This window comes from Lissotriton vulgaris, chromosome 11, assembly GCF_964263255.1.
Source record: "Lissotriton vulgaris chromosome 11, aLisVul1.2, whole genome shotgun sequence".
NCBI lineage: Eukaryota > Metazoa > Chordata > Amphibia > Caudata > Salamandridae > Lissotriton > Lissotriton vulgaris.
Genome location: NC_141699.1, coordinates 1104228087 through 1104250419, shown reverse-complemented (window position 1 = coordinate 1104250419; position 22333 = coordinate 1104228087). Strand labels below are relative to the sequence as shown.

The 22333-nt window shown below is 42.7% G+C and overlaps 1 protein-coding gene across 1 annotated transcript in view; it reads right to left on the bottom strand.

Moving 5' to 3' along the window:
• The window catches only part of LOC147684240 (uncharacterized), a 270590-nt gene that overhangs the window by 202547 nt on the left and 45710 nt on the right, over nucleotides 1–22333 (bottom strand). The window contains exons 10-16 of the mRNA XM_086944641.1: nucleotides 21572–21849; nucleotides 16425–17023; nucleotides 15025–15607; nucleotides 8574–8773; nucleotides 4470–4850; nucleotides 2089–2372; nucleotides 426–697 (exon numbers count right to left, since the gene is read on the bottom strand). Coding sequence (XP_086800767.1) covers nucleotides 426–697; nucleotides 2089–2372; nucleotides 4470–4850; nucleotides 8574–8773; nucleotides 15025–15607; nucleotides 16425–17023; nucleotides 21572–21849 — 2597 coding nt within the window. The remainder of the gene's footprint in view (nucleotides 1–425; nucleotides 698–2088; nucleotides 2373–4469; nucleotides 4851–8573; nucleotides 8774–15024; nucleotides 15608–16424; nucleotides 17024–21571; nucleotides 21850–22333) is intronic.

Below are 22333 nucleotides of genomic sequence, written 5' to 3'. Positions count from 1 at the left end.
GCAGAAATACATGACTTCAGGGTATCATTTGCAATCAGCTGAGTGTACAGATGTGTGTGATACAGAACCATATATTTTTTTTATGTAAGTTGGCTAACTTTATTCCATTCCAAATGTTGAAATCTCCCAGGTGCACTTGCCAACTAAAATACTCACAGGGTACAAGAGTAAAGAAGGCAGTGTTAGTTAAATACACAGCTTTCAAGGTGTGTTGCCTGGAGACATCTTTGGGCAGTAATTTTCTCATGGCTTTGAAAGATTGCCTTAAACCTAAGAAAGCTTTAACATATTATGTTAAAGTAAAAGGCAAAAACCAATGAGAAGTTGAACCTTGAGTTACACTGAAAGGTTGTTCTCTTCAAAGGAATCCTCTTGAGATAAGTGCATGCATTATTAATTAGGTGGCGGGATCCACGGGCACTCACCGCAGACGGTGTGCTTCTTCCAATCTCCCAGGTCCACTCCTGCTGCTTTGCAGGCTTCTGCGTAGGACTCCAGGGCTCTGCAGAGCCACTCTGTGCTGCCCCCGTTGGCACACGCATCATAGACGCAGCTCTCAAAGTACGTCTCAGGAGGTATATGCGCATGGCAGGCAGCGAAGGGACCGCTCCCTGTGGTGATGATCCTGCACCGTCCTTCGGATTCTTGCTGCAAGGGTGGTGAGCAGGTCACGGGAGGAGGCGGAGTTGAGCTGCAACTGTTAGGACAAAGGCAGATTGGTCATGAGTTGAAAACATTTGGTATGAAAAGTTGTGCCCAACAACCTAATAGGAGCAGATAATACTTTCTTTAAAATAGAGGAACATTTATTTATACAAGCATTGCAGATTAATAGAAAACGTATTGAGAAATGTACAGATTTAGACTGTACAAATGTTATGATTCTAAAAAGATGTTCATTTTATGAATTGTGAATATGGGAGGCTGCCATTTAGGGGCAATTTGTGTTGATACCTTGAGGTTCTGTAATTCTCGAGTCTGACTCCATTTTGTTCTGTGCCACCATTTTGTGTTGCCCTCACGTGGGCCTGTAAAGGTAGCCTGGCGAACAAAGTGGCCGGCCTTCCTAGTTCATGTATACATTAACTAGGTTTCTTTTTGTCTCTGAAATGACCTCGCAACCCCAATTTCCCTGATCGATCTTTGTCTGAGATTGCCAATCAATGTTCAGGACATTGGTAACTTTTTAGTTTCCTTGCACATGCCTAATCTTGTTCAGGATCTGTTACTGTTTCTTTTTTATGTTTCTTCATTACATGGGTTATGCTTTCAATTATAGGTTTGTCTTGCTTGTGGAGATTGAATTTGGGACATTCCTAATAATTAACTTTTGGGTTGGGATACTGTAAATTGAGTTTTTGCTATGTGATACTTTGTTTGAAAATGTATCTTATTGGCTAGAATTTTGTGCAGTGGGTGTACATTTATAATGTGAATATTGGGTATAAAAGGAGACGTCTCGCCTTAGTAAAATGAGCAGTCTCCTGAGAATTTACACCGTGATGTATTTCTAGGATCACTGTTACTAGCTGCAGCTAATAAACTTGGTCTCTGATGCCATCCAGAAGTATTCCGTGTCTTTGAATACCAAGACAGGTGAACTCGAAGACCTTAGGCGTGCCCCTGACGCCGCTGGGTTAAACCCCAGTTCTTCAACCTCAACTCTCCTCCCTCCTACCCAATTCTAACAACCTCGCCAAAACCAGAGATCCTCTAGACCCTATATGAGATAGTCACTCTTAGGTTAGGATACATATACTTGTATGCACTCTACTATTCAAGTCACGTCTACCTCTAAAACTTTACTGAACACATTTTCAATCCTTCATTTTCACTGAAACCTAAAACTGATGGACTACCCATTCAAAGACCAACTTTCATCTCATCTGAACTGTTTATTCACAGAAGAGGTGAGATGCCTGGTGCATGAGGACTCTAGCTGGCACACAAAATAAATGATGCCCTCCCTGTTTTGGGACTGGGTTTGCAACCAGATGTGCACTTCCTGGAGAGACTACGGCTGGACATTTCCCCTTGTTGTATCGCCCTAGTATTTACCTTTGTGCCTTTGTGTAAAGAGGTACTCACGTCCATTCACTATCGGGCACTCTCCAGCTGTTTCCAAACACATTGACATCTTGGACTACAGAGCCGTCCGGTGTCAAGAAGTCGTCCTCTCGGTTGTCCGTGTAGGTCCCACACAATCCACACAACACGCCTTTGTGGTATTCCTTCACTCGGACAAGGAGTTCCTGGTCACCGTCAAACTGAAGCTCAAGACCAAAGCCCGTCGTCACCGTCACGTAGGAGCCACTCAGCGATACCATCATGCCAGACACGGTGATAGGCAGAGCAGTTTTAATGTGATTAAGCTGAGTGAAAGCAAAACAGGGAAGAAACTCATTTTATCATTTGTTCCAGGTGGAAACCCCTAATTGTTTGTAAATGTCTTCTTATAAAATCAATTTACTTTTATTTTTTTAATACATTTCAAACCACAGCAAACATGGGCGTTGAGGTTTTAGTATAGTATGAGTAAATTATTCATGTACAACAGACATTTGCTTTGGTAACAATCACAACCTGTGTTTATGTTTTCTGTAATTTCTCGTCAGGAACAATATGACTTGCTGTTTGTCTGAGTGCACACTCTGCTCACAGGATAGTGACCACTCTTCAAGGTGAATCAGTTCTGCTGCAAATGTTGTGTCAAATGTCTGTGTTTGCATTACTTTTATTATTCATTGGGACAGAGAATTCATCTTGAAGAAAAACCTGCTACTCTCAGCAAGTTAATCAATATGATATTTATTTTTCCTAATCGGTAACCATAATTCATTCTACTTTGACCTCAATTTCATGATCAAAAGTCTTCTAGGTGCTGTTAAATCTGCACATTCCATTCTATCTCAGGGCTACTTGATATTCAGGTGCTCTAACTTACACTCCTTAACTGCACCAATCTTTTAATTGATCACTTCTTCACCCACCTAGTCAACTTTTCTGTTACTGTAAAGTGTTTCCATTCCTCAAAGGAAAATGGATAAGAGGTGAACACGGAAGGCACTGCATAGCTCTTTCTAATTGAAATATAGCAATGGGTTTCCAATGCAGAGAGGCAGAAAGATATTCTAATGTATTGAAAAACAAACATTTCCCTGTTTGGTGTGAACTCGGTAGCCAAGGAGATAACACTCGAAGATGCTATCCAGGTATTATCTTGGAATACACTGCATCCTAATGTAGGTGTGATGTACAGCAATTCATACAGTGATAAAATGACAAGACACTATTAAGATAAAAACATTTCAATGATGTTACCCATATGGGTACTTGAAGCAATGAAAGAAACTTCTTCAAAACATTAGGACTCTAGGGGAAACTCATATAAGTCCTGGAGTCAATTTTCTAGACCTTAGGTCACAACAAAGGAAACTCCCTTTAGATCTTTAGTAACTCATGAAAATTCTCTCAGTATCTTCAGCCACCATGGACAACTCTTCTAGGTAGTACGGCATGACAGAAATCCAGCGCTAGGCACAGCTAGAAAATGTCACCTAACCGTGCAACCACTGTCTGCAGTGGAACAAGCCAAATTTAGAACAGTATCAAGATCAAGTTTTAAATGAAGAAAAGCCTTTAGGAAAAGAGAAGAAGCCTCATGCTCCAATGTGTCTCATCATTCCAACTGAAACCTGACTTCCAAAGAAGCTGTAGTCTCATCTCCTCAAAGACACCTCGCCACAGCATGACTGCCTCGATGCCGCGCTCTCCCAGGATTGCTTCTCTCCTTCATCTCTGCTGCGCCTATCCTCTACTCACAGGTGTCTTCTCTTCCTCACCCATATTACTTCAACTCTGCTTGCCCCACTAGTTAAAACTGACTCGTCTCCTCCTCCACGCTAACACCTGTGCTTCATGCCCACTACGTGCTGTTGTATTGACATCTATGCCCCAAACCACAGGGTCTAGTTCAAACCCATGCTTACACGCCACTGTGTGTGCCGCGGCTTTTACCACCACCTTACACCCGGAAATTAACTTGTCTGTTACCTATGGGACGTTTGTGATGATTTCTGATACATACACATATCTGGGTTGTGAATAATAATAGCTATTTATCATAATAATAACAATATTAATAACAACAACATGTTTACAATATTGAATGAAAAAAATACAACCTGATGCACTCCCTTGCAACCACAGTTTCCTATTTCCGCAAATGCAATGATGTATTAAATTAATATTTAACTCATGGTCCAGACTTAAAATCCACTCCAGGGTATGATGTAAAAAACCTATTCTACTGATTGATGTTGAAGGCTCATCTCCCATCAATATCATCAGCTAACATATCTAATCACAAACATTATTGGTAATAAAGTTCGTTTTTCCTGATTATATTTTGATGTAATGTCAGATATGAAGTTTTCAGATGAGTAACTTGTACATTAACTTATACTCACATAAACCAGTTTGTTCTTCCTCAGAGCGATATGATTCGAATTCACTGTTAGCGCGACTGAGTTCAGAGCGGTCCAGCTCGGGCTGCCGCGGTGCTCATTGCGGGTAGTTACACTGAATCTGGTTGAGGTGCTTCTGCAGGTCTCAGTCACTGTGTAGTTACAGGATCCCTGGAAGTGGTGAAGTCTCCCATCGAATGTTGTGTAGTGCGGGTCCCCATAGATGTGGCAGGTGGCAGTGCTTGCTGGGTAGCAATCCCTGACGCCATTTTGAATCTTACAGATTTCATCACTCGTGCAGGCGATTGCAGAGCATTGCATGAGGTTATTCCCCTTACACTCACATCTTCTCTTACAATTCTCTTCCGTGAAGCTCTCTCCTTTCTGCAGGGATTGAAAAGAATATATCAAAGATTGTGTCGAGCCTGGCTCTCTGAGAATGCAGCATTTTATCCAATATCCCACAACTGTCCCAGGACCCGATGCATCACACTCTTTCGGTTCCACTCTATATATTGAATTCTCCTCTGGGATCAATGATACCTAATTTACCTACTGCTGTCTTGAGCTGACTTGAGCGCTTCTCCATTGGTCAATCTCAAGGGTACACAGCTGTGCATGCACCTATACAACAGTACCGGTGAGACCTGAATTTCAGAAGCCTATCAAAAGTTCTAATAAGGAGACATGGGGCCTGATTACTCCGTCACAAAGGTGACCGATATCCCATCCACTGAAATGTCAATCTCATTATATCCAATGAGATTCATATTTCAGCAGACAGAATATTCATCGCCATTGTGATGGAGTTACCCGTCTGCGTGATCTATATCAGGCCCTTAGATAGACCTGCTGTGTTTTAAGTCACAACACTGCTTTTATCATCATACTGGTAACTCGTAACAACAACTCCAAAACAAGCTAAATAAGGCCTGCTTTAGAGTTTGGCAGATGCGTTCACCGTCACAAGAGTGACGGATATCCCGTCCGCCGTATTACGATTCCATTATATCCCATGGAATTCACAATGCTGCGGGTGGGATGTCCATCATGTTTGTGATAGAGTAACCCTTCTGCCAAACTTTAAATCAGCCCCATTGTCTATAACCGGTCACAGAGAGTCCTATTGTGTGTGTACCCTAGAAACAGCTATGTTTTAAGACTAACAGAAGGCGTGGCAAGGATAGCTTAAATATGTGAGGGCTCCTTAGGAGATTTAAGAAGTCTTTTCTATGGACAGAAGCCAAACCCGCTTTTAACACAATATGTCCTGTTACATGCCTTTTAGTTAGTCTCCGAATCTGTGAGACCCATTTCTGAAGAGTGGTAGTACATAAGATCAATAGACACTGTGTGCCCTGCATTGCATGTGTGCGCAACAAATGTGCAAGCCCGACCTCCACTTTTAGTGTCATTTTAGAATCAACTGTAGGAAGGGATAGTTCCCTCTCTGTATTTTCTTCATATTCAAAGAGAATCATGTACGAAGTTAACACTGTCCTATTATGTTTGGTGCTTTCCTAGCACCGTGATAAACGGTTTCTGTCCTACATCTTTTATATGTGGTCTGTTTTCTAACCATCCTGTATCTGAAGTGTTATTATCTTACCTGGACTAATCTGGATATATTTTTCTCTCCATCACCTACTTTCCTTTACCTACCTTCCTTCGTGGAGCAGAGCTTCCATGACGTTGGGACAAGGCATCTTCTGCTCTAGGTCTTCTTACTTTCACAGATGTTGTATTGCTGACGTTCCTGACACTGGCTGATTTCCCTACACTCCTGCCTTCTACTGCTCTCTCGATTACGGCTTATGTTCGAATCAGATGAACTTCTACTTCTTCGATACACAAGGTATCCCATCGTTGATCTTTGCCCCCCATGTTATCCCATATTCTTGTAACTAGGAGGTTGATGTGATCTCAAATTGCAGACAAAATTCAATCAGGAGAGTACTATTTCTGGCAGGTAATATGTAAAGTCAGGTATTGTAACCACAACCAGTTGTCCTGCGTTCCAAAGTACATGAAAAGCCACTGATAGTGAAAAGAAATACTTCCCAGCATACTAGGCATGCTCAAGGATTGAAAGCAGGAGCTCTTGTCTTGTTTAGATCAAGAGCCACTGGGCATTCAGTTAGTCCTGGGAATTCTGCCCCATGCTATTGACTTTAGCTTATTAAGAATATACGCTGTCTACACACAGGTTTGCCTTACCAGTGGCATAGCAACAACTACTTGTCTCTATTAAAGTAACGTCATCTTGTCAATTTATCAACTTTTGATCAGTGTTTCTGGAAATTCAGGAATAATTTTCTGACTTTTTCCGAAAATCAGTAGCAAGGTTAATTGATTGTCTGAAATTGAATTGATGTTCTTAATTTGGGAGGGGTTACCTTTTCCAACTAAGTAACCACAATCTGGTTCTTAAAGAGCCTCTGTTGATCCTCTGGTAGCGATAGCACAAGCAGAATGTACTTCCCCAGAGAAAAGAGTGAGGCGCAAGCAGGACTAACAATTGTGAAGCCAATAAAACAATGCCATATCACTCCCAAATCAATTTCTAGAAAAAAACCAATGAGAAATCACAACCCAACACAATGAAAAGTGGGTAAAGGGAGCTTGTTTTTTCAAATGTTTTAAGCGAAAAGGAGGCTAGAAGAAATAAAGCTCCAATGTAAACTGTTGGTTCACATTTGACCTAGACCTAGGTGGGATTTCAGTCTCACCTAGATGGAGTGGAGATCGGATACAATCCAGTCTTAGCCTAATGTTTGGAGATTAAAGACTTAAAACAGGGCAGAGTTGGTGTCAAAAGAAGCACAGGACTGGATTTCATTGCGACTGAGTTCTCATTGCCACTGCAAAAGATGTACTGCCTTATAATGGACCAAGGACTTATCTTTGCCCTCAAATACCTTCTAGGTTCTCTAAATTCACAGGAGGACCAAGGCTGAAAGAGTAGCCAGATGGGAAGACTCCACAATGTCAAATAGCTTTACTGTGATCTCCTGATGAACTATCTTATAGCATTGCAAACATTGTTGAGCAGGAAGAGCCTGTTTTTCATTTTTACCTGACCTCTCTTGGAAAGACTTATCACCTTGTTCCACCTGTGTATAAATGGAAACAACAATTCCACTTTTCTCCAATTACTTGGAAAGTTCTGCTTGATAACTACAGCATTCATCAGGTCCTCAGCACAGGCTTCTAGGTAGACAGTCTCTCTCTAGCCAGGGACCCTGCGGGGTCCAGTCTTCTGTGGGCAGCCAGACCTTCAGGGCAACAGGAGTACATCTGATTTTTGTGTTCCAGGAGCTGGCAAAAAGGAGGTGTCCATCTGACCCTTAGAAAACAGTCTCTGTCTCTGATTGACGACAGAAGTCATGAGTCTAGTTTCTTCCAGCTTTAAGACATTTGTTCTTTAACAGGTCCAGGGATATTCTTAGAAAGTGGTAGTAATATTCCAGTTCTATCCTATGCACTAACCACTGATTTGAGAATTTCCTGCTCTCAACTGTGCACTTTGGCCATGCCAAACTCTGACAGTAGAGGTGCGAGAGGCACTGGAAGCTCGAGGAAGGCTCAATCCAGGAGCCTGGCTCTGCCTCAATTAAGGTACTCTTGGACCCTTCAGACCAATACGAGCTGAGCTTTCTTCTCACTTCGAAGTGCCACCCACACCATAATAACATGTCCCAAGAAATGCAATAAATGAAGAACATTTGTGTATAAAATGAGACAGAAAAGACATACCCATCTCATGGCTCAACAGCACAAAGTGAAACCAGAATACTGGAGATCAATCCTGGCTTCTTTGCTTCAACAAATTGTGTGATCCGTGCCCAAGGTTTTATTTCACCGACCCTCTTTTTTCTTCATGAACAAATATGAAAGTGCCTTAAGATATGCCAGTTCAGGATTTGCGCTGTCCAAAACCCTTGTGTTTGATTAATAGACCATATTGTGGCTCTGACTCAGATCTACCTGTTAATTTCTTGTCATACTCACCTCTAGCTGACAGCATCTTCTGAGGCCTCTTGTCCAGTCGGCTTCTAACAGGTGACGACCACAATACAATGTAACATCTATGACAGCAGCACTCACCTGGTAGTACTGGTTCTGGTACCAGCAGCCGCAGTCAGCAGCGGACACACATGTAGCCCCACTTTGGACATACCCCTCATTACACTCGCAGCCCTCGACGCAGGGCTCACTGCAGTTGTCGGGGGCAGTACGGTCAAGGCATGTCGCAGGGCAAGCTGTCATGCAAGCGTTGTAGTGGCTATGAGGCTCACAGGTGGGCGCTATTTGGGAGAGAAATACACAAGGATTAATTGCAATTTTGACTTTGTGAATCAGAAAAAAAAATAATGCATGATAATTGTTGTTCTGATGAATTACAATTGATTTTCCTTGAGGTGCATCAAGACGGGAACTGTAATGCCAGATGTTACTATTGTCTATGTTACTGGTACTCGTTTTATCTACTGTTGAAAAGAGGATAGCTTGGAAGAAACAAGGGCAAATAAATCCTCTGACCCGAAGGACACACACCTTTGGTAGGCTTGCTACCTCCACTTTTAAAATATTTATTTGGATATATTTATTTTTATTTATGGCACTACTACCAACTTGCGATGTCATCACACACAATCTGAAGTCATACCACTTACACAATAAAAGCTCCTCTAACAGCGATTACATTCACACTGAACCTGTTGGTTGCCACTATGACTCCCAGTACATTTATAGCCTCAGTTTTGGTCATCACAGTGAGATCCCTTTTGGCCTCAGTCTCCCTGGTGGCCACCATGCTCACGGCCAGTATGTCACAAGGCTGTGCAGCCTTCTAACAGGAGTCCATATTTTGATCTGGAGTAATGAATCTGAGAACAGAAGTAGCTATTACTTCTTTTCCCAATCACCAACTAGTCATTAATAACTTGACAGGGGGGCGAAGGGAAGCAGTGAGACACGAGAGTGGAGTTTCTTGTGCTAAGGGATATGAGGACTTTGGTTTAGTGTTAAGGAATCATTGATTTACCAGTTTCGTGTTTGGTCTAGGTGGATCATTCGATGGGTATTTTATTGACAGTCACATTTCATGGACATTCCTTTGAGAGCTAGAGCATCTGATAAAATGCTTGGGGGATGTATCCCCAATGTGTGCCACCAGCATTGAGTCCCATGATTCAGTTTTTAGGTCTCGCCTGTTGATGCGCATGCGCATCGAGCAAGGCGAGAGTATTGCGACTTATCCACTCTTTATCCACACTGCAAGGAATCGTGGCGATTCCTTGCAGTGCCCGTGACTTTTAAGGTCAATGCGCATGCGCATTGAGCTTATGCGCATGCGCATTGACCTTAAAAGCGCGTGCACGTCCGTCTTTGTTTACCCGCTCCGCCCCCTCCCCTTCCCGCCGTGTCGCATTTCTCCTCCCCCCTCCCCTCTCTTCCCTCCAGCTTGTTTTTTGTTTATTTGACCCGCTCCGCCCCCTCCCCTTCCCGCCGTGTCGCATTTCTCCTCCCCCCTCCCCTCTCTTCCCTCTGGCTTGTATGTCACTCGCAACGCTCCCTGTTGCTGTCTCACACAGGTATGCGTCTCTCTCTCTCATGTCCTTCTCCCCCGCCCCTCTGCGCTGCTCTCTCCCCCTTGTTTTTTTAGAAAGTAACGTGCATGTTCATGCCGTTCGTCTACTCAAAAGCCCTATCCAACCAGTAATAACAGGGGATTTAACAACGACTTTACTGGTTCCCGCTTACGGCACATAACAAGTTACCAATAAATCGAGAAGAGACAATACTTTACAGTAAGTTTACATTTGAAATAAGTAAAAGTTACCCCTGGGTGTCCACAATTTAAATCCTAAGTGACCATGTATACCCTTTAGCATATACACTGTAAATTTTGACAGTGATATTAAATAATATAACTCTCACCGCAGCTTTTAAAACTTCGAAGGCCTCACCGAACCCGGGGCATCTCCCGGGCGTTGCACCCTCCGTTGAAACCACGCGGGCTCTTCCTCCTGACGCTGCTTTCGGTTCTGAAGGAACACGTGTGCAGACTACAGATGAAAGCCATCTGCCCCGCGCCCCCTCCCCCTAGCACCCCCAGCCCGAGGCAGCTTCCCCTGCACAGACCTGCTCTCGGAGGTTCAATTATCGATCCTGTTTCCGGTGCCTTTGTGTGTCTCCGAAAGTGGGAATTGTACTGAACGTGAGAAAAACACACACAGCTACTGCTGCCTTGGAAGACTGCCAAAAGGGCGCTGACGCTGGCCACAAACTTGTTTGTTTTTGTTTTTACAAAGTACTTGTCGCGTAAGTATTGACGCCTCCACAGGTTATTTTGTTCAGTGTTAACTTTGTGTACCAATCACCGTTAGTGCCCCTATCTTTCGCGTCGGCATCTTATTTATTGACCGTCCTTCCATTCTACAATGCCACTAACTGCATTTAGTGCTCTGGCGAAATGGCCAACTCGATTCGGATGTACATCAGCGTAATTCTTCTTTTTACTGCTTACTGAGATTAATCTATTTTGCCCTTTCCCTCTGCTAAATTGTAAGGTGGTGAATGTTTACTGTTCAACCCCAACATTGTTTTCATTAAGGCCAACCCAGAATTTGTTACAAAGGTATCCGTAAATAAACCAGTGGTTTGTGCTGGCACATTACGTAGTGAGTTTTTATTTCGATACATTTTGGTGTTATAGCACGTGTGCCTAAATAATAGCAATTTCCTTTTGCTTGCATTGGTGTAGTGCCCTTTCGGTGTTTGATGTATCCCTGAAGCACCCACTTTTCACGTGGTTCTGAAGTTAATATTACAAACCTGAGTACTATCAATTTTGTAGAGCAAGTATCTCAACTTCTCCCAGAACAAGCTTCTTTAATATCTTGGGTTCAGTACATTTAAACATCTGGAAGAATGCATTGCAGGTGGAGTTTTGCATGTACTGTGGTGCCTTGGCAAGTAGTTGCGATACATTTTTAGTTGTTAGTGTGTGTTCTGAAAATGGGTCACCCTCAACCCCTCACTCACCCTCACCCTCACTCACCCTCAACCCCTCACCCACCCTCACCCACACTCACCCTCACTCACACTCACACTCACCCACCCTCACTCACCCTCACTCACCCTCACCCTCACTCACCTTCACCCTCACTCACCCTCAACCCCTCACCCTCACTCACCCCCACTCACCCTCAACCCCTCACCCTCCCTCACCCTCATTCACCCTCAACCCCTCACCCTCACTCACCCTCAACCCCTCACCCTCACTCACCCTCAACCCCTCACCCTCACTCACCCTCAACCCCTCACCCTCACTCACCCTCAACCCCTCACCCTCACTCACCCTCAACCCCTCACCCTCACTCACCCTCAACCCCTCACCCACACTCACCCTCACTCACACTCACACTCACCCACCCTCACTCACCCACCCTCACTCACCCTCACTCACCCTCACTCACCCTCACTCACTCTCACTCACCCTCACCCTCACTCACCCTCACTCACCCTCACCCTCACCCACCCTCAACCCCTCACCCTCACTCACCCTCAACCCCTCACCCACCCTCAACCCCTCACCCTCAACCCCTCACCCTCAACCCCTCACCCACCCTCACTCACCCTCACCCTCACCCTCACCCTCAGCCTCACCCTCACTCACCCTCAACCCCTCACCCTCACTCACCCTCACTCACCCTCAACCTCATGCTAAAGATTTACAAAAAAACCCATTAACAATTCTAAAAGCACTAACTCTAATGCTGCGAGACCTATTGCATTTCTAATGCTTGTTTAAACTGGTCCATCTCCAAGGACCCTCTGATGGACACTCTAGAGTGAGCTACTGATGTCGTCATTTAAGAAGAACAAAATTGAGAGAGTGATTAGACCATTCTATGTAGTATTTTTAACAGGAGATTTACCTAAAATATTTTTACAGTTTCATCTTAGTGACAACTCAAGTGAGTGCAAAAGAATAATGTAGAGATGCATAAACAAAAACAATTTTACTCCACTCGTGATTACATTGATCACCCCACAATTATTTACTAAAATTAAGTTGAAGGTGCTCCATGCTCTTCTCTAGTGAGTGAGCACAGAGAGACAGTGATTTTTTTAGTTTGTAAACAGGTTGGCAATCGCAGATGGTATGTAAGTAACCTAAGGTATACATTAGAAATAGAAATAGAAAGATGTGGGAATTTAAGGAATTGATATGGAAATGAAATAGACATGACCATTAAAAGTTAATTTCCATCACGGTATTCCAAGTATGAATAAGCAGGTACTTTATACTTGTAAATAAAGGGACCCCCTCTAAAAGGCGTATAAGGTCAAGGAGCAAGAGTGGAAAAACAAACACCGGAAACAAAAGATCAGCTCAACTAAGACCTCTATTGCTTTACTTTAGATTAAATCTCGTATGGGTTAGGAAATACATGCACCTATGCATAATTTGAACATTCAAGTACACCTGTACATCTTCTTTTTTATACAAATTTTCATTTTATTTTCAATTCTTATTACTTTCCATCTGTTATTAATCAGTACATTTGACTCTGTATATTTTTGATAGATTTGGGAATTTAAGGAATTGATATGGAAATAAAATAGAAATGACCATTAAAGGTTAAATTCCATCACGGTATTCCAGGTATGAATGTGCTGGTACATTATGTAATCAATTTTTAGAGAAAATGGTATCCTAAGTATCAAAATATTAATTAAGGCGTGGCAAAAGAAATGGGAGGGCTTAATGAAAATGATGTTTGAATTAACATTGCCAGTTAATCTATTGAAGAAGCATCTTTTACAAATGTATGTGTATATTATTATCAGACAAAATACTAAGAAATTGTAAATAACTAACTCCAAATCGTAACCAGCGGGGCTTAGAGGTGGACGTATGTTAGCAGTAAGATCTGCAATTCAGAGTGCATGTGGACCAGTACTTGAGGGTATTTCTAAAATACTGTTGTAGCATCCCTAGTAGTGGTGTGTCTAAGAAGATCATTAAAAAGGACATGAATCCTTTTGTAAATATTGAATGAACAGATAATCTTAATGAATGTGTCAAAATATGTATTATACATATTTGATATGTATTGTACTCATATTTTGAATGGTGATATTTTAATTTTATGTAGGCATCTTTCTGTAAGGTTTTGCACAAGCTATTTTGCTTGCATTATGTTTTGATTAATATTGAAATTCTTTTACTGTTAACAGGAACTTCTGTCCCACAAATATGCATATAAAAATTAAGATAAAGAACAATTGTTAACACCCACACCTGTCACTCTCCTATCACAACACCTGAGAGAATCTCTGGTGTGGTAGAGCTTTGGTAGGAGGAAGCTGAACTTAGGTCCTGATTTATATTTCAGAGGATGTGTTACTCTGTCACAACGGTGACGGATATTCTAGCCCCTGAGATAAATCTCCTAGGATATAATATAGCCTTATAGCCCACCGTAGCGGGCTATACCGGCTATTAAAGGCCCGCTGCAGCGTTAAAGGCCCGAACCGAAGGCAAGGGACTTTAACAAGGCAGCGGGACTTTAAAAGCCTGTATAGCCCTGCTATAAAGGTCTATAAGGCTATTAGAATATTCTGCCACTAGAGGACAAAATGTTCTAACAAATAAAACAAAGCCTTCAGGGAGCGTGAGGGGATTGAAATCCCCTCAGGCTCCCTGAAGCCTTTGTTGACAGCCAGAGCTGTGAACAAAGAAACATTGGAATGTTGGAGCTCCGGGCTTATACCAGCCATTATAAGCCTAGAGCCTTTCATTGTTTTCAATGGAGCTTCCAACATTCCTTAGTTCTAATGGAATTTATATTTCGGCAGGCGGGATTTCCGTCACCGTTGTGATAGAGTAACCATCTGCCGAAATAGAAATCAGGCCCATAAAGCCTTAAGACATGAAATATTATCATTTGAGCAGTTCTAAGATTTGCGCCTCTTGAGCTGAATAACAGTGAACTGTTTAAAGCTTGGACAATGAGCTTGTAACTTGTAAAAATATGGAACAACTATATACTTTTATGGCTTTATGTGTAATTAGAGGTGTGCAAAATTGCACAGTACTTGCACTGTATAATATAAATAAGTCTCCTGAGACATAAGCATGAAAGTTGTAGCATGATGCTCAAAAGGTAAACTGCGAACTTTACCAGCACAACACAGGCAACCACAGAACATGTCCAGCTTCACACATTATCTGCTTGAACCAAGTCTGCTGTGAGAAAAAACTTACACAAAACAAGTAATCGGAAGCCTTCTAGGTGTCCAAGAAGCTAAAGTCTAAAAACAAATCTCTGCGTCCAATAGAACCAGGCATTCCCTTCTTTCTTTCACAAGTATCATTTCAATCAATGCTACACTGATTCAGCCAATATATCTACAACCTCTATTGCAGGCAGTATCATGAAACCCCCGGCATGCTGCAGCAAATGAAGATAAGTGGTGGCATGGGGAGAAATTCTCAAAAGTTTAGAATGGGGTAATTAAGTGTGTTTAGTGGAATACTTACGACAGAATGTAGAGTTTCTCCAAGGAGCGATGGTCACTCCTACATGTTGGCAAGCATCAGCATAGGCCTGCAGTGTCTGGCACAATGTATCCTCATCTCCTTCCAGGGCACAGAGGTCAAAGACACAGCTCTCAAGGGCATTGTCAGGGTTCACCACTGAGTTGCAGACCCTGAAAGGGGCATCTGGGCTGGTGAGTAATCCGCAGTACTTGTCACTTCGGTACAGCTCGACTGTGGGTGGTGGACATGGCTTCGGTGTTGGAGGAGTCGGTGTCGGTTTTGTGGGGTCACAGGCTGGATCATCATCAGGGACCTGCCAGCTGTTTCCAAGCTGGTTGGAGTTCTGAGCTTGTTGTCCGTTAGGCATCATATAATCATCCTGTCTCAGTTTATTGAAGTTTCCGCACATGCCACAGGTCTTGTTGGAATAAGTGGTCGGGACCTTCACCTCTACATTGTGATTAGTGTCATAGGAAACGGTCAGCTTGAAATCTGTCACCAGCATGGTGTAACTCCCACTCCTTCGCACCGTCAATAAACCGTTAGCCAGGGTTAGCGGCAAGGTTCTCCAAACCATATTCACCTACGGGAGATCAAAGGTGACACTCACTTGGTGGTAGTGTAGGATGTACCACCACAGACAGTGTTTAGAGCAATTATTATTGAACTATCAATTGAGAACATGCCATTGACTATGTTAATGTTTTGTAAAGTAAAGATACATTATGTGTTGGTTGATGAAATGTACACATAAAGGCAAACTACAAATTAACTCTAGCGTAAAGCAGGAATTGCTAGCACCTTGGTCCTCAGAATGAATATATAAAGGTGAAGCAATATACCTATACATTATGTAGTAAGGCTAGGGTAGAAGACAGTTATTGAGAGGAAGAAGTTTTCTAGGAAGTTGGGCAGGAAAAAACTGATTAAAGGAATAGAAATGTCTAAAAGAGGCAGGAAGAACGAAGAGATAGTCTTCAGATGACGTTGGTAGAGAGCGAGATGCCTTGAGGTGAAACGCATTGATGCAAGAATCAGATCGACCCTGAAAAGGTTTAAAGGCAGCACAAGGCTACACTGAAATGGAGTATTCATGGCAAATGAAGCTAGTAAGCTGGTGGAGGAATCAGCAGGAGGTTCAAAATAATTGAAAAAATGGTAAAAGCGCACTTCTGGTGTCTGAGGGATGAAGGTGTTAGGAAGAGGCATGCAGTGTGGCCAGTAAGAAGAACAGTTTAATTATCAAGCACGAAAGAGATAACACTTTAAGAGACTAGATTAACATGAAGTAAGCAAAGCATACTGGTATGAAGTGAAACTGCATTAACAAACAGGGTCAGAAATCTGTTTAGTAAGAAAAAGTCTTGTTAACTATTAAAGAGAGTGATGTGCATGCTTACCAAAACCCGATCGCGCTCACTTCTGATGATCTGTACTTGTTGGCCATACACTTGTACAATGACCTTCTGCACGTAGGACACGGACGGGTTCCCGCGATGCTCGTTCTTGGCTTCTACATTGAAATATGTCAAAGACGTGGAGTTGGTGCAGACTTTGGCCAATGTGTAGGTGCAGAGGCCCATGAAGGGATGGTTCTGATTGTCAAAGGTGTTGTAATGAGGGTCATTGTGGACTCTACAGATGCCGTAAGTGTAGAAGTAACAGTCGGGCTTCCCATTAGAAATCCCGCAATACTGGTCCTTCCCACATGCAGCATCTTTACACACCAAACTGCCCCCTTGGGATGGACACCGGCACTTTTGGGAGCAGGTGTCATCGGTCCAGTGTTCAGATCCGACTGGATAGTGCTTTCCATCCTCCCAACACCCGCACTGAGTGCTGGGGACACACTTGTCATTGTAGAGGAGATACCCACTGTCGCAGACACAGCCTTCGATGCATGGACGGTCACAAGTGGAAGGTGAGCTGGGAGACACACAGGTACCTGGGCAGGCGGTGCCACATTCCTCATAGTGGCTGTTGGGTTCACAGGAAATTGCTAGAAAAGACAATTTGTATTTAATACTAAATCAGTGAATTACTATTTTGCATTGAAACATAATCTGTTTACACCTAGGGCACACTGACGTCTAAACTAGGGTATCCAATTTGGTTCTCAGCTACTTACAGCAGATGTTGCTTGTTAATAATGCATTCATTAACATATTAACATAGCATGTTCAAATCAAATCACAAAGACTTTATTTCGGATATATTGCAATCCATAAAAGTACGATACATTATACATTTCATTTAAAAACATCACAAAGTTACAGAGTCAATATAAAATAAGTACATAAGACATATGAATTTCTTGACAGAGTGAGTAGACAAGATCGGTACAGAAAAAGTGCAAGTGCAAGTCGAGCCCATATGCAATAATGCAAAAAAGTACTTCAGGCAGAAAATCACAGTTATTCATCTAAGCATTTTCTTATTCTCACAGATAATTTTAAATATTCTAACACCTGGAGAACACAATCAGAATGCAGTAGCTGTAAATAAACAAGGGCGGGTCTGATTTGTTTAAAATTTAATTTTCTTAAAAGAGTAACAAGATACCGCCGACGGGGGTACTCATAAAATGTGCATAAAAATATAAAATGCAGCATGTCCTGTGGAGACTTCCCGTCGCAGCCACAGGGTGCTGCAGATTTTTTAAAAATGTCCAACTTTGGTCTGATTAAAATGTGGTGGAAGATGTTGAATCTAAATCGAGTCAGCAAAAACTTGTCATGGGAGGTAAAGGAGCCTGTTAGGTACATTTCCATAGTGTCACATGTTCTCAACATGATGTACTTTCTGACATTTGGTTTCAAGAGCTCAACTTCATCTCTTAGGGCACTACGATTCATAAAAAAAGCCCTCTTAATTACTGCAACATCACCCTTGACTATATCCCCCGGATTTTCAAACATATTTAGGCGCCCAAGCTTCAAAAATTGGGACTTCAAATATTTGAGCCAGGGTACACACATGGCATAATCCATTGAGACAAGATCTTCCAATATCTGGTGGGTTAAGGGAATATCCTGGCTTAGCCATAATTTGATCCAGCATAACAGTGGTTTCAAACCAACAATGTCTGAAACATACTGACAGCCAAGCTCTTCATGTGCAGCTAAATTCGGTGTACTACCTGGGACACACAACAAGCGCTTTAAGAAGTTATTTTCGGCTATTTGTATTTGTTCACCATTTGTGTAGCCCCATATCTCGCTGCCGTACACTGCGGTAGATATGGATTTAGCACTATATAGTTGCATCATAGCCACCATCGGCTTTTTCCCCAATTTACTGGCAAAATTAAAAATCGAGGCATTCACTCTGGTCATTTCACCCTTCTTTCTGGCCAGATGCGGCGCCCAACTAAGCTTAGTGTCAAATAAAACACCCAAATATGAAAATGTATTAGTAACAGGGATCACAACATCATTTAATTTAAAAACGAACTTCTTTTTTGGTTGACGGCCAACATGCATAATGTAGGATTTCGAATTATTGACCATGAGGTCCCTATCAGACATAAAATTATTAAAAGCATTCAGCAGTGCTTGGAGACCCTTCTCTGTTTGTGATATTAAAACCGCGTCATCCGCGTATAAAAGCAAGGGAATGCCCCTCACTCCAGCTCTTGGACAATCTGATTTTATCTCTTGCAATTCAGACTCTAGGTCATTTATATAAAAGTTAAAAAGAAATGGGGCCAGGATACACCCCTGCCGTACTCCTTTATTAGTACTAAACTTGCCTGTGGTTTCCCCATTCACTGAGAACCTCACATTGGCTCTTGTGTCATTATGTAGGTCCGCAAGGAAATCCACAATCCCCCTGTCAACGCCTTTGTCCCTCATGGTCTGCCACAGCCTCCCCCTGTTGACACAGTCGAAGGCTGACGACAGATCCATGAAGGCTAAGTGAATTACTCCTTTTTTAACAACAGTGTATTTATTCAAAATAAGAAACAAATTAAGGCACTGAGTTATGGTAGAGCGGCCTTCACAGAAACCATATTGGCAAGTCGACATAATATTATTGTTAGTCGCCCAGCTTACTAAACGTTGAAGTAAAACTCTCCCCATAATTTTAACCAGTGAGTCGATAAGGGATATTGGTCGATAACAAAGAGGACTTCCCCTGTCACCTTTCTTGAAGATAGGGACTATGGTTGATAATCCCCAAGTTTCCGGACAGCCTACTCTGGCTGCAGCATTAAATACAGTAGCCAGAATTGGAGCCCAGAAAGCTGGATCATATTTATAAAGGTCCGGCGGAATTCCATCAGGACCAGGCGCTTTATTTGCTGTAAGGCCCAAGATGGCAGCCCGAACCTCGCTTATTTCAAATGTTATATTACTGCTCCCCACAAGGGGGGCAGCAGCACTAGCTCCAACACCCTCTAGAAAGTACAGACTTTTAAAGTGGCTTTCCCATTCTGCTTTTGTTATGCAGCAAGCAAGTTCATTACACGGGTCATCGGTCAAAAAAGGTTTTTTAACCAGTGCCCAGAACTTGGTGCTGCTCTTCAGGGTGGAGGGATCAAGTAATTCCTGCCAAGCCTCCTTCCTAAGGAGCTCCTTACGGGCGACAGTAATAGCCTTATATTCTTTCCTGCAAGCTTTTACCTCCTCCTGGTTCCTCGGTGAGGCTGACAAAGCGATCCTTAGATTGCGTGCAGCTTTGGTACAGTCATGGCTGAACCATTTCGGGCCTGTTTTAGCCTGATTTTTGTTGGGGACAGTAAGAAGCGCTGACACCTTCTCCGACACATTTTGATAGGATTCTAGCACTAGCCTGGGGTCACCCCCCACAATCATGCAACTTTGATGTCCTCTGTACAACTTTCAACAATATTTTTGTAGAGGATATCTGCAGATTCCAATGACCATTTTAACCTCCTCCTCCCGTCAGTTGTTCCCAAACTACCTTGAGTAATGGTCTTATTTCCCTTCTTTGCCCAGGGGCATTTCAAGCAGATTGTTATTTATTGGAAATTTAGTGATGCATTGTTCAAGATAATTGATACTTTTGAGTGAATGCAGCAGCTTCAAGGTAGTAAGAGGGTAGCTACTAACCATGCTCTGTACTCTCAGTTAAATGGTTTGTTATCCTGACATCCCTGTAATTACAGATGTGGCCTTCTCAAGACTCAATCCTTACTTTCCATTCCCACCGTTAGATTGAGCCGCTGGACTTTGAAATCTAACTCTCCAGCCCACCCAACCACAATCCTCTTCTCCAAATGAACAGTAACTCTCAGACACTGCAATGTCCATCAACAGAAATCCAACCTCTTAACAATTACCTAGTAGAAATATCTAACAATGGGAAGCTCAAACACCCTGTGCTTTTAACTGTGATACACCAGCACCACTCATCTTCTGTGCCTGTTAACCCTCCCTAAACATTGAAGCTCTGTTTGCGGAGAGAATTGTAACTCTTAATCAACACTTGCCTTCAGACATAGGATGCACCGGGTCTCTTGGAGTGGTGGTGGAGAACCACGGTCAGTTATCTCGATGCAGTAGTGCTTCTATTCACACAGGGAGGGTGAGCCTCAGCAGGCAAAGGAATGCAAACCAGTCAAGACCAACAGTAATCTGCCGGAGCAGTGCCTTCCCTTATTGCTGTTGAGTATTCTAGGGAGTCCCGGGGAAAACCTTGATATATCATGGGGTACCTTAGGGATCTGCATTGGATCTGAGTGAAAGCAATAACTCTCAGACATTTTCATCCTGCTCTTTCCTCCTGCCCGTGGCCATGCGTTCTCCCCACCCCGCTCCCACTCGACCTCGCCAATGCCTTTCTAGTTATTGATACTCTTTTACGACTCTCTCACTGTGTGGTTACGATGTTCCCTAAATGTACTTAGCTTTACAGACAAACACGGTGTGTGTCTCCAACAACTACTAAAAAGCAACGTTGTGCACATTGCTAAATCCATATAGTATTATGAATGATTCTTAAAAAGCAGTTTCCAACTTAGTTCGCAGCAGGCGGGAGGGCAAGACCCAATACCAGGATATCTACATCTGAACAAAATTGCATACCATAAATCTAAATATAAAGAAATCTTTTTATACAGTCATGGGTGGTCTTGGAAATCTGACATGCATCTGACCCCACTGAAACTATGCTGGACACCACTACACTCACATCTGCCTTAGCATTCCTTGGCAGTGCCAACTCTCTCTAAAACATGTCCCGCTGCAGCTTAGATGTATATCTTAGAGTATGTTCATCTATTGTTTTTATCATGCCTGACAAAGTGACAGAAGGCAAAATAATTAAAATACATCTGTAGTTCAGAGGGTAAGGAGTCATAACTCCATTATGGTAGCAGTAGCATCTCTGGATGAGACAAACTGTGGCTGTCCCAATACATGCAGGAAGGTGCCCAATTTCAACAAGTAAATAAATTGTTGCATTGCCAGTTTACTTGTAATTAGGAATTTCACTCAACAATGAAAACAACTGGACATCATACTCTATCCCCTGCAATCATGACACTGCCAGACTCATGTGGGTTTGTGGTGTTTATACTCACCGCAGAATGTGTCGTTTCTCCAGGAGCCGACCCAGATATCTTCCGCCTGACACGCTGCAGCATAAGACTCAAGGTTGTTACACAGACTTCCTATGTCCATGTCGAGGGCACACAAGTCATAGAGGCAGGCACCAAAGTAGGCTGTTGGGTCAACTGTCCCGTGGCAGCTGCTGAAGGGTCCAGTCAGGTCCGTCAGAATCCCACAAAAAAGAGGGCTTTGGATGACGTCTTTATCCGCATCTGTGCAATTTGGCGCAATGCCGATATCTGGAAAACAACTAAAAACAGAAGTTGGCGAAGTCAGCTTTGCAGTGAAAACTATCTTTTTTGTACATTAATGTGCTAAGCTGACATTTGATAGTAAATAGATAAGGTAGCTGTGTGAGTAATATTGCTATGTCTTAAAAGAAAATGAATGAGTGAAACAGTGACAGTATGGCAGCTAGATGAGCCCTTTTCAGGGGATGGAGCAAGGCAGAACCAAGACGAGACTGGTATATACCACCTCATCTCATTGACTTCCTTTGATGAAGCGAACATGCATCCTGATGCCACATCCATGTGTCGCACCCTCTCCGGCACATGTTCATGTCTACTTATTACTCAATGAACTATTGATTCCTAACTAGAGAAATGGCTCTCCTGTATCACTGCTTGATGTGCACAATCACCAATCAACTCACAAACAGGTCGGCTGATCTGCAACTAGTGCTGAAGTATAAAAATTCTGTGCAAAAACAGATTACCTCTGACACCATAGAT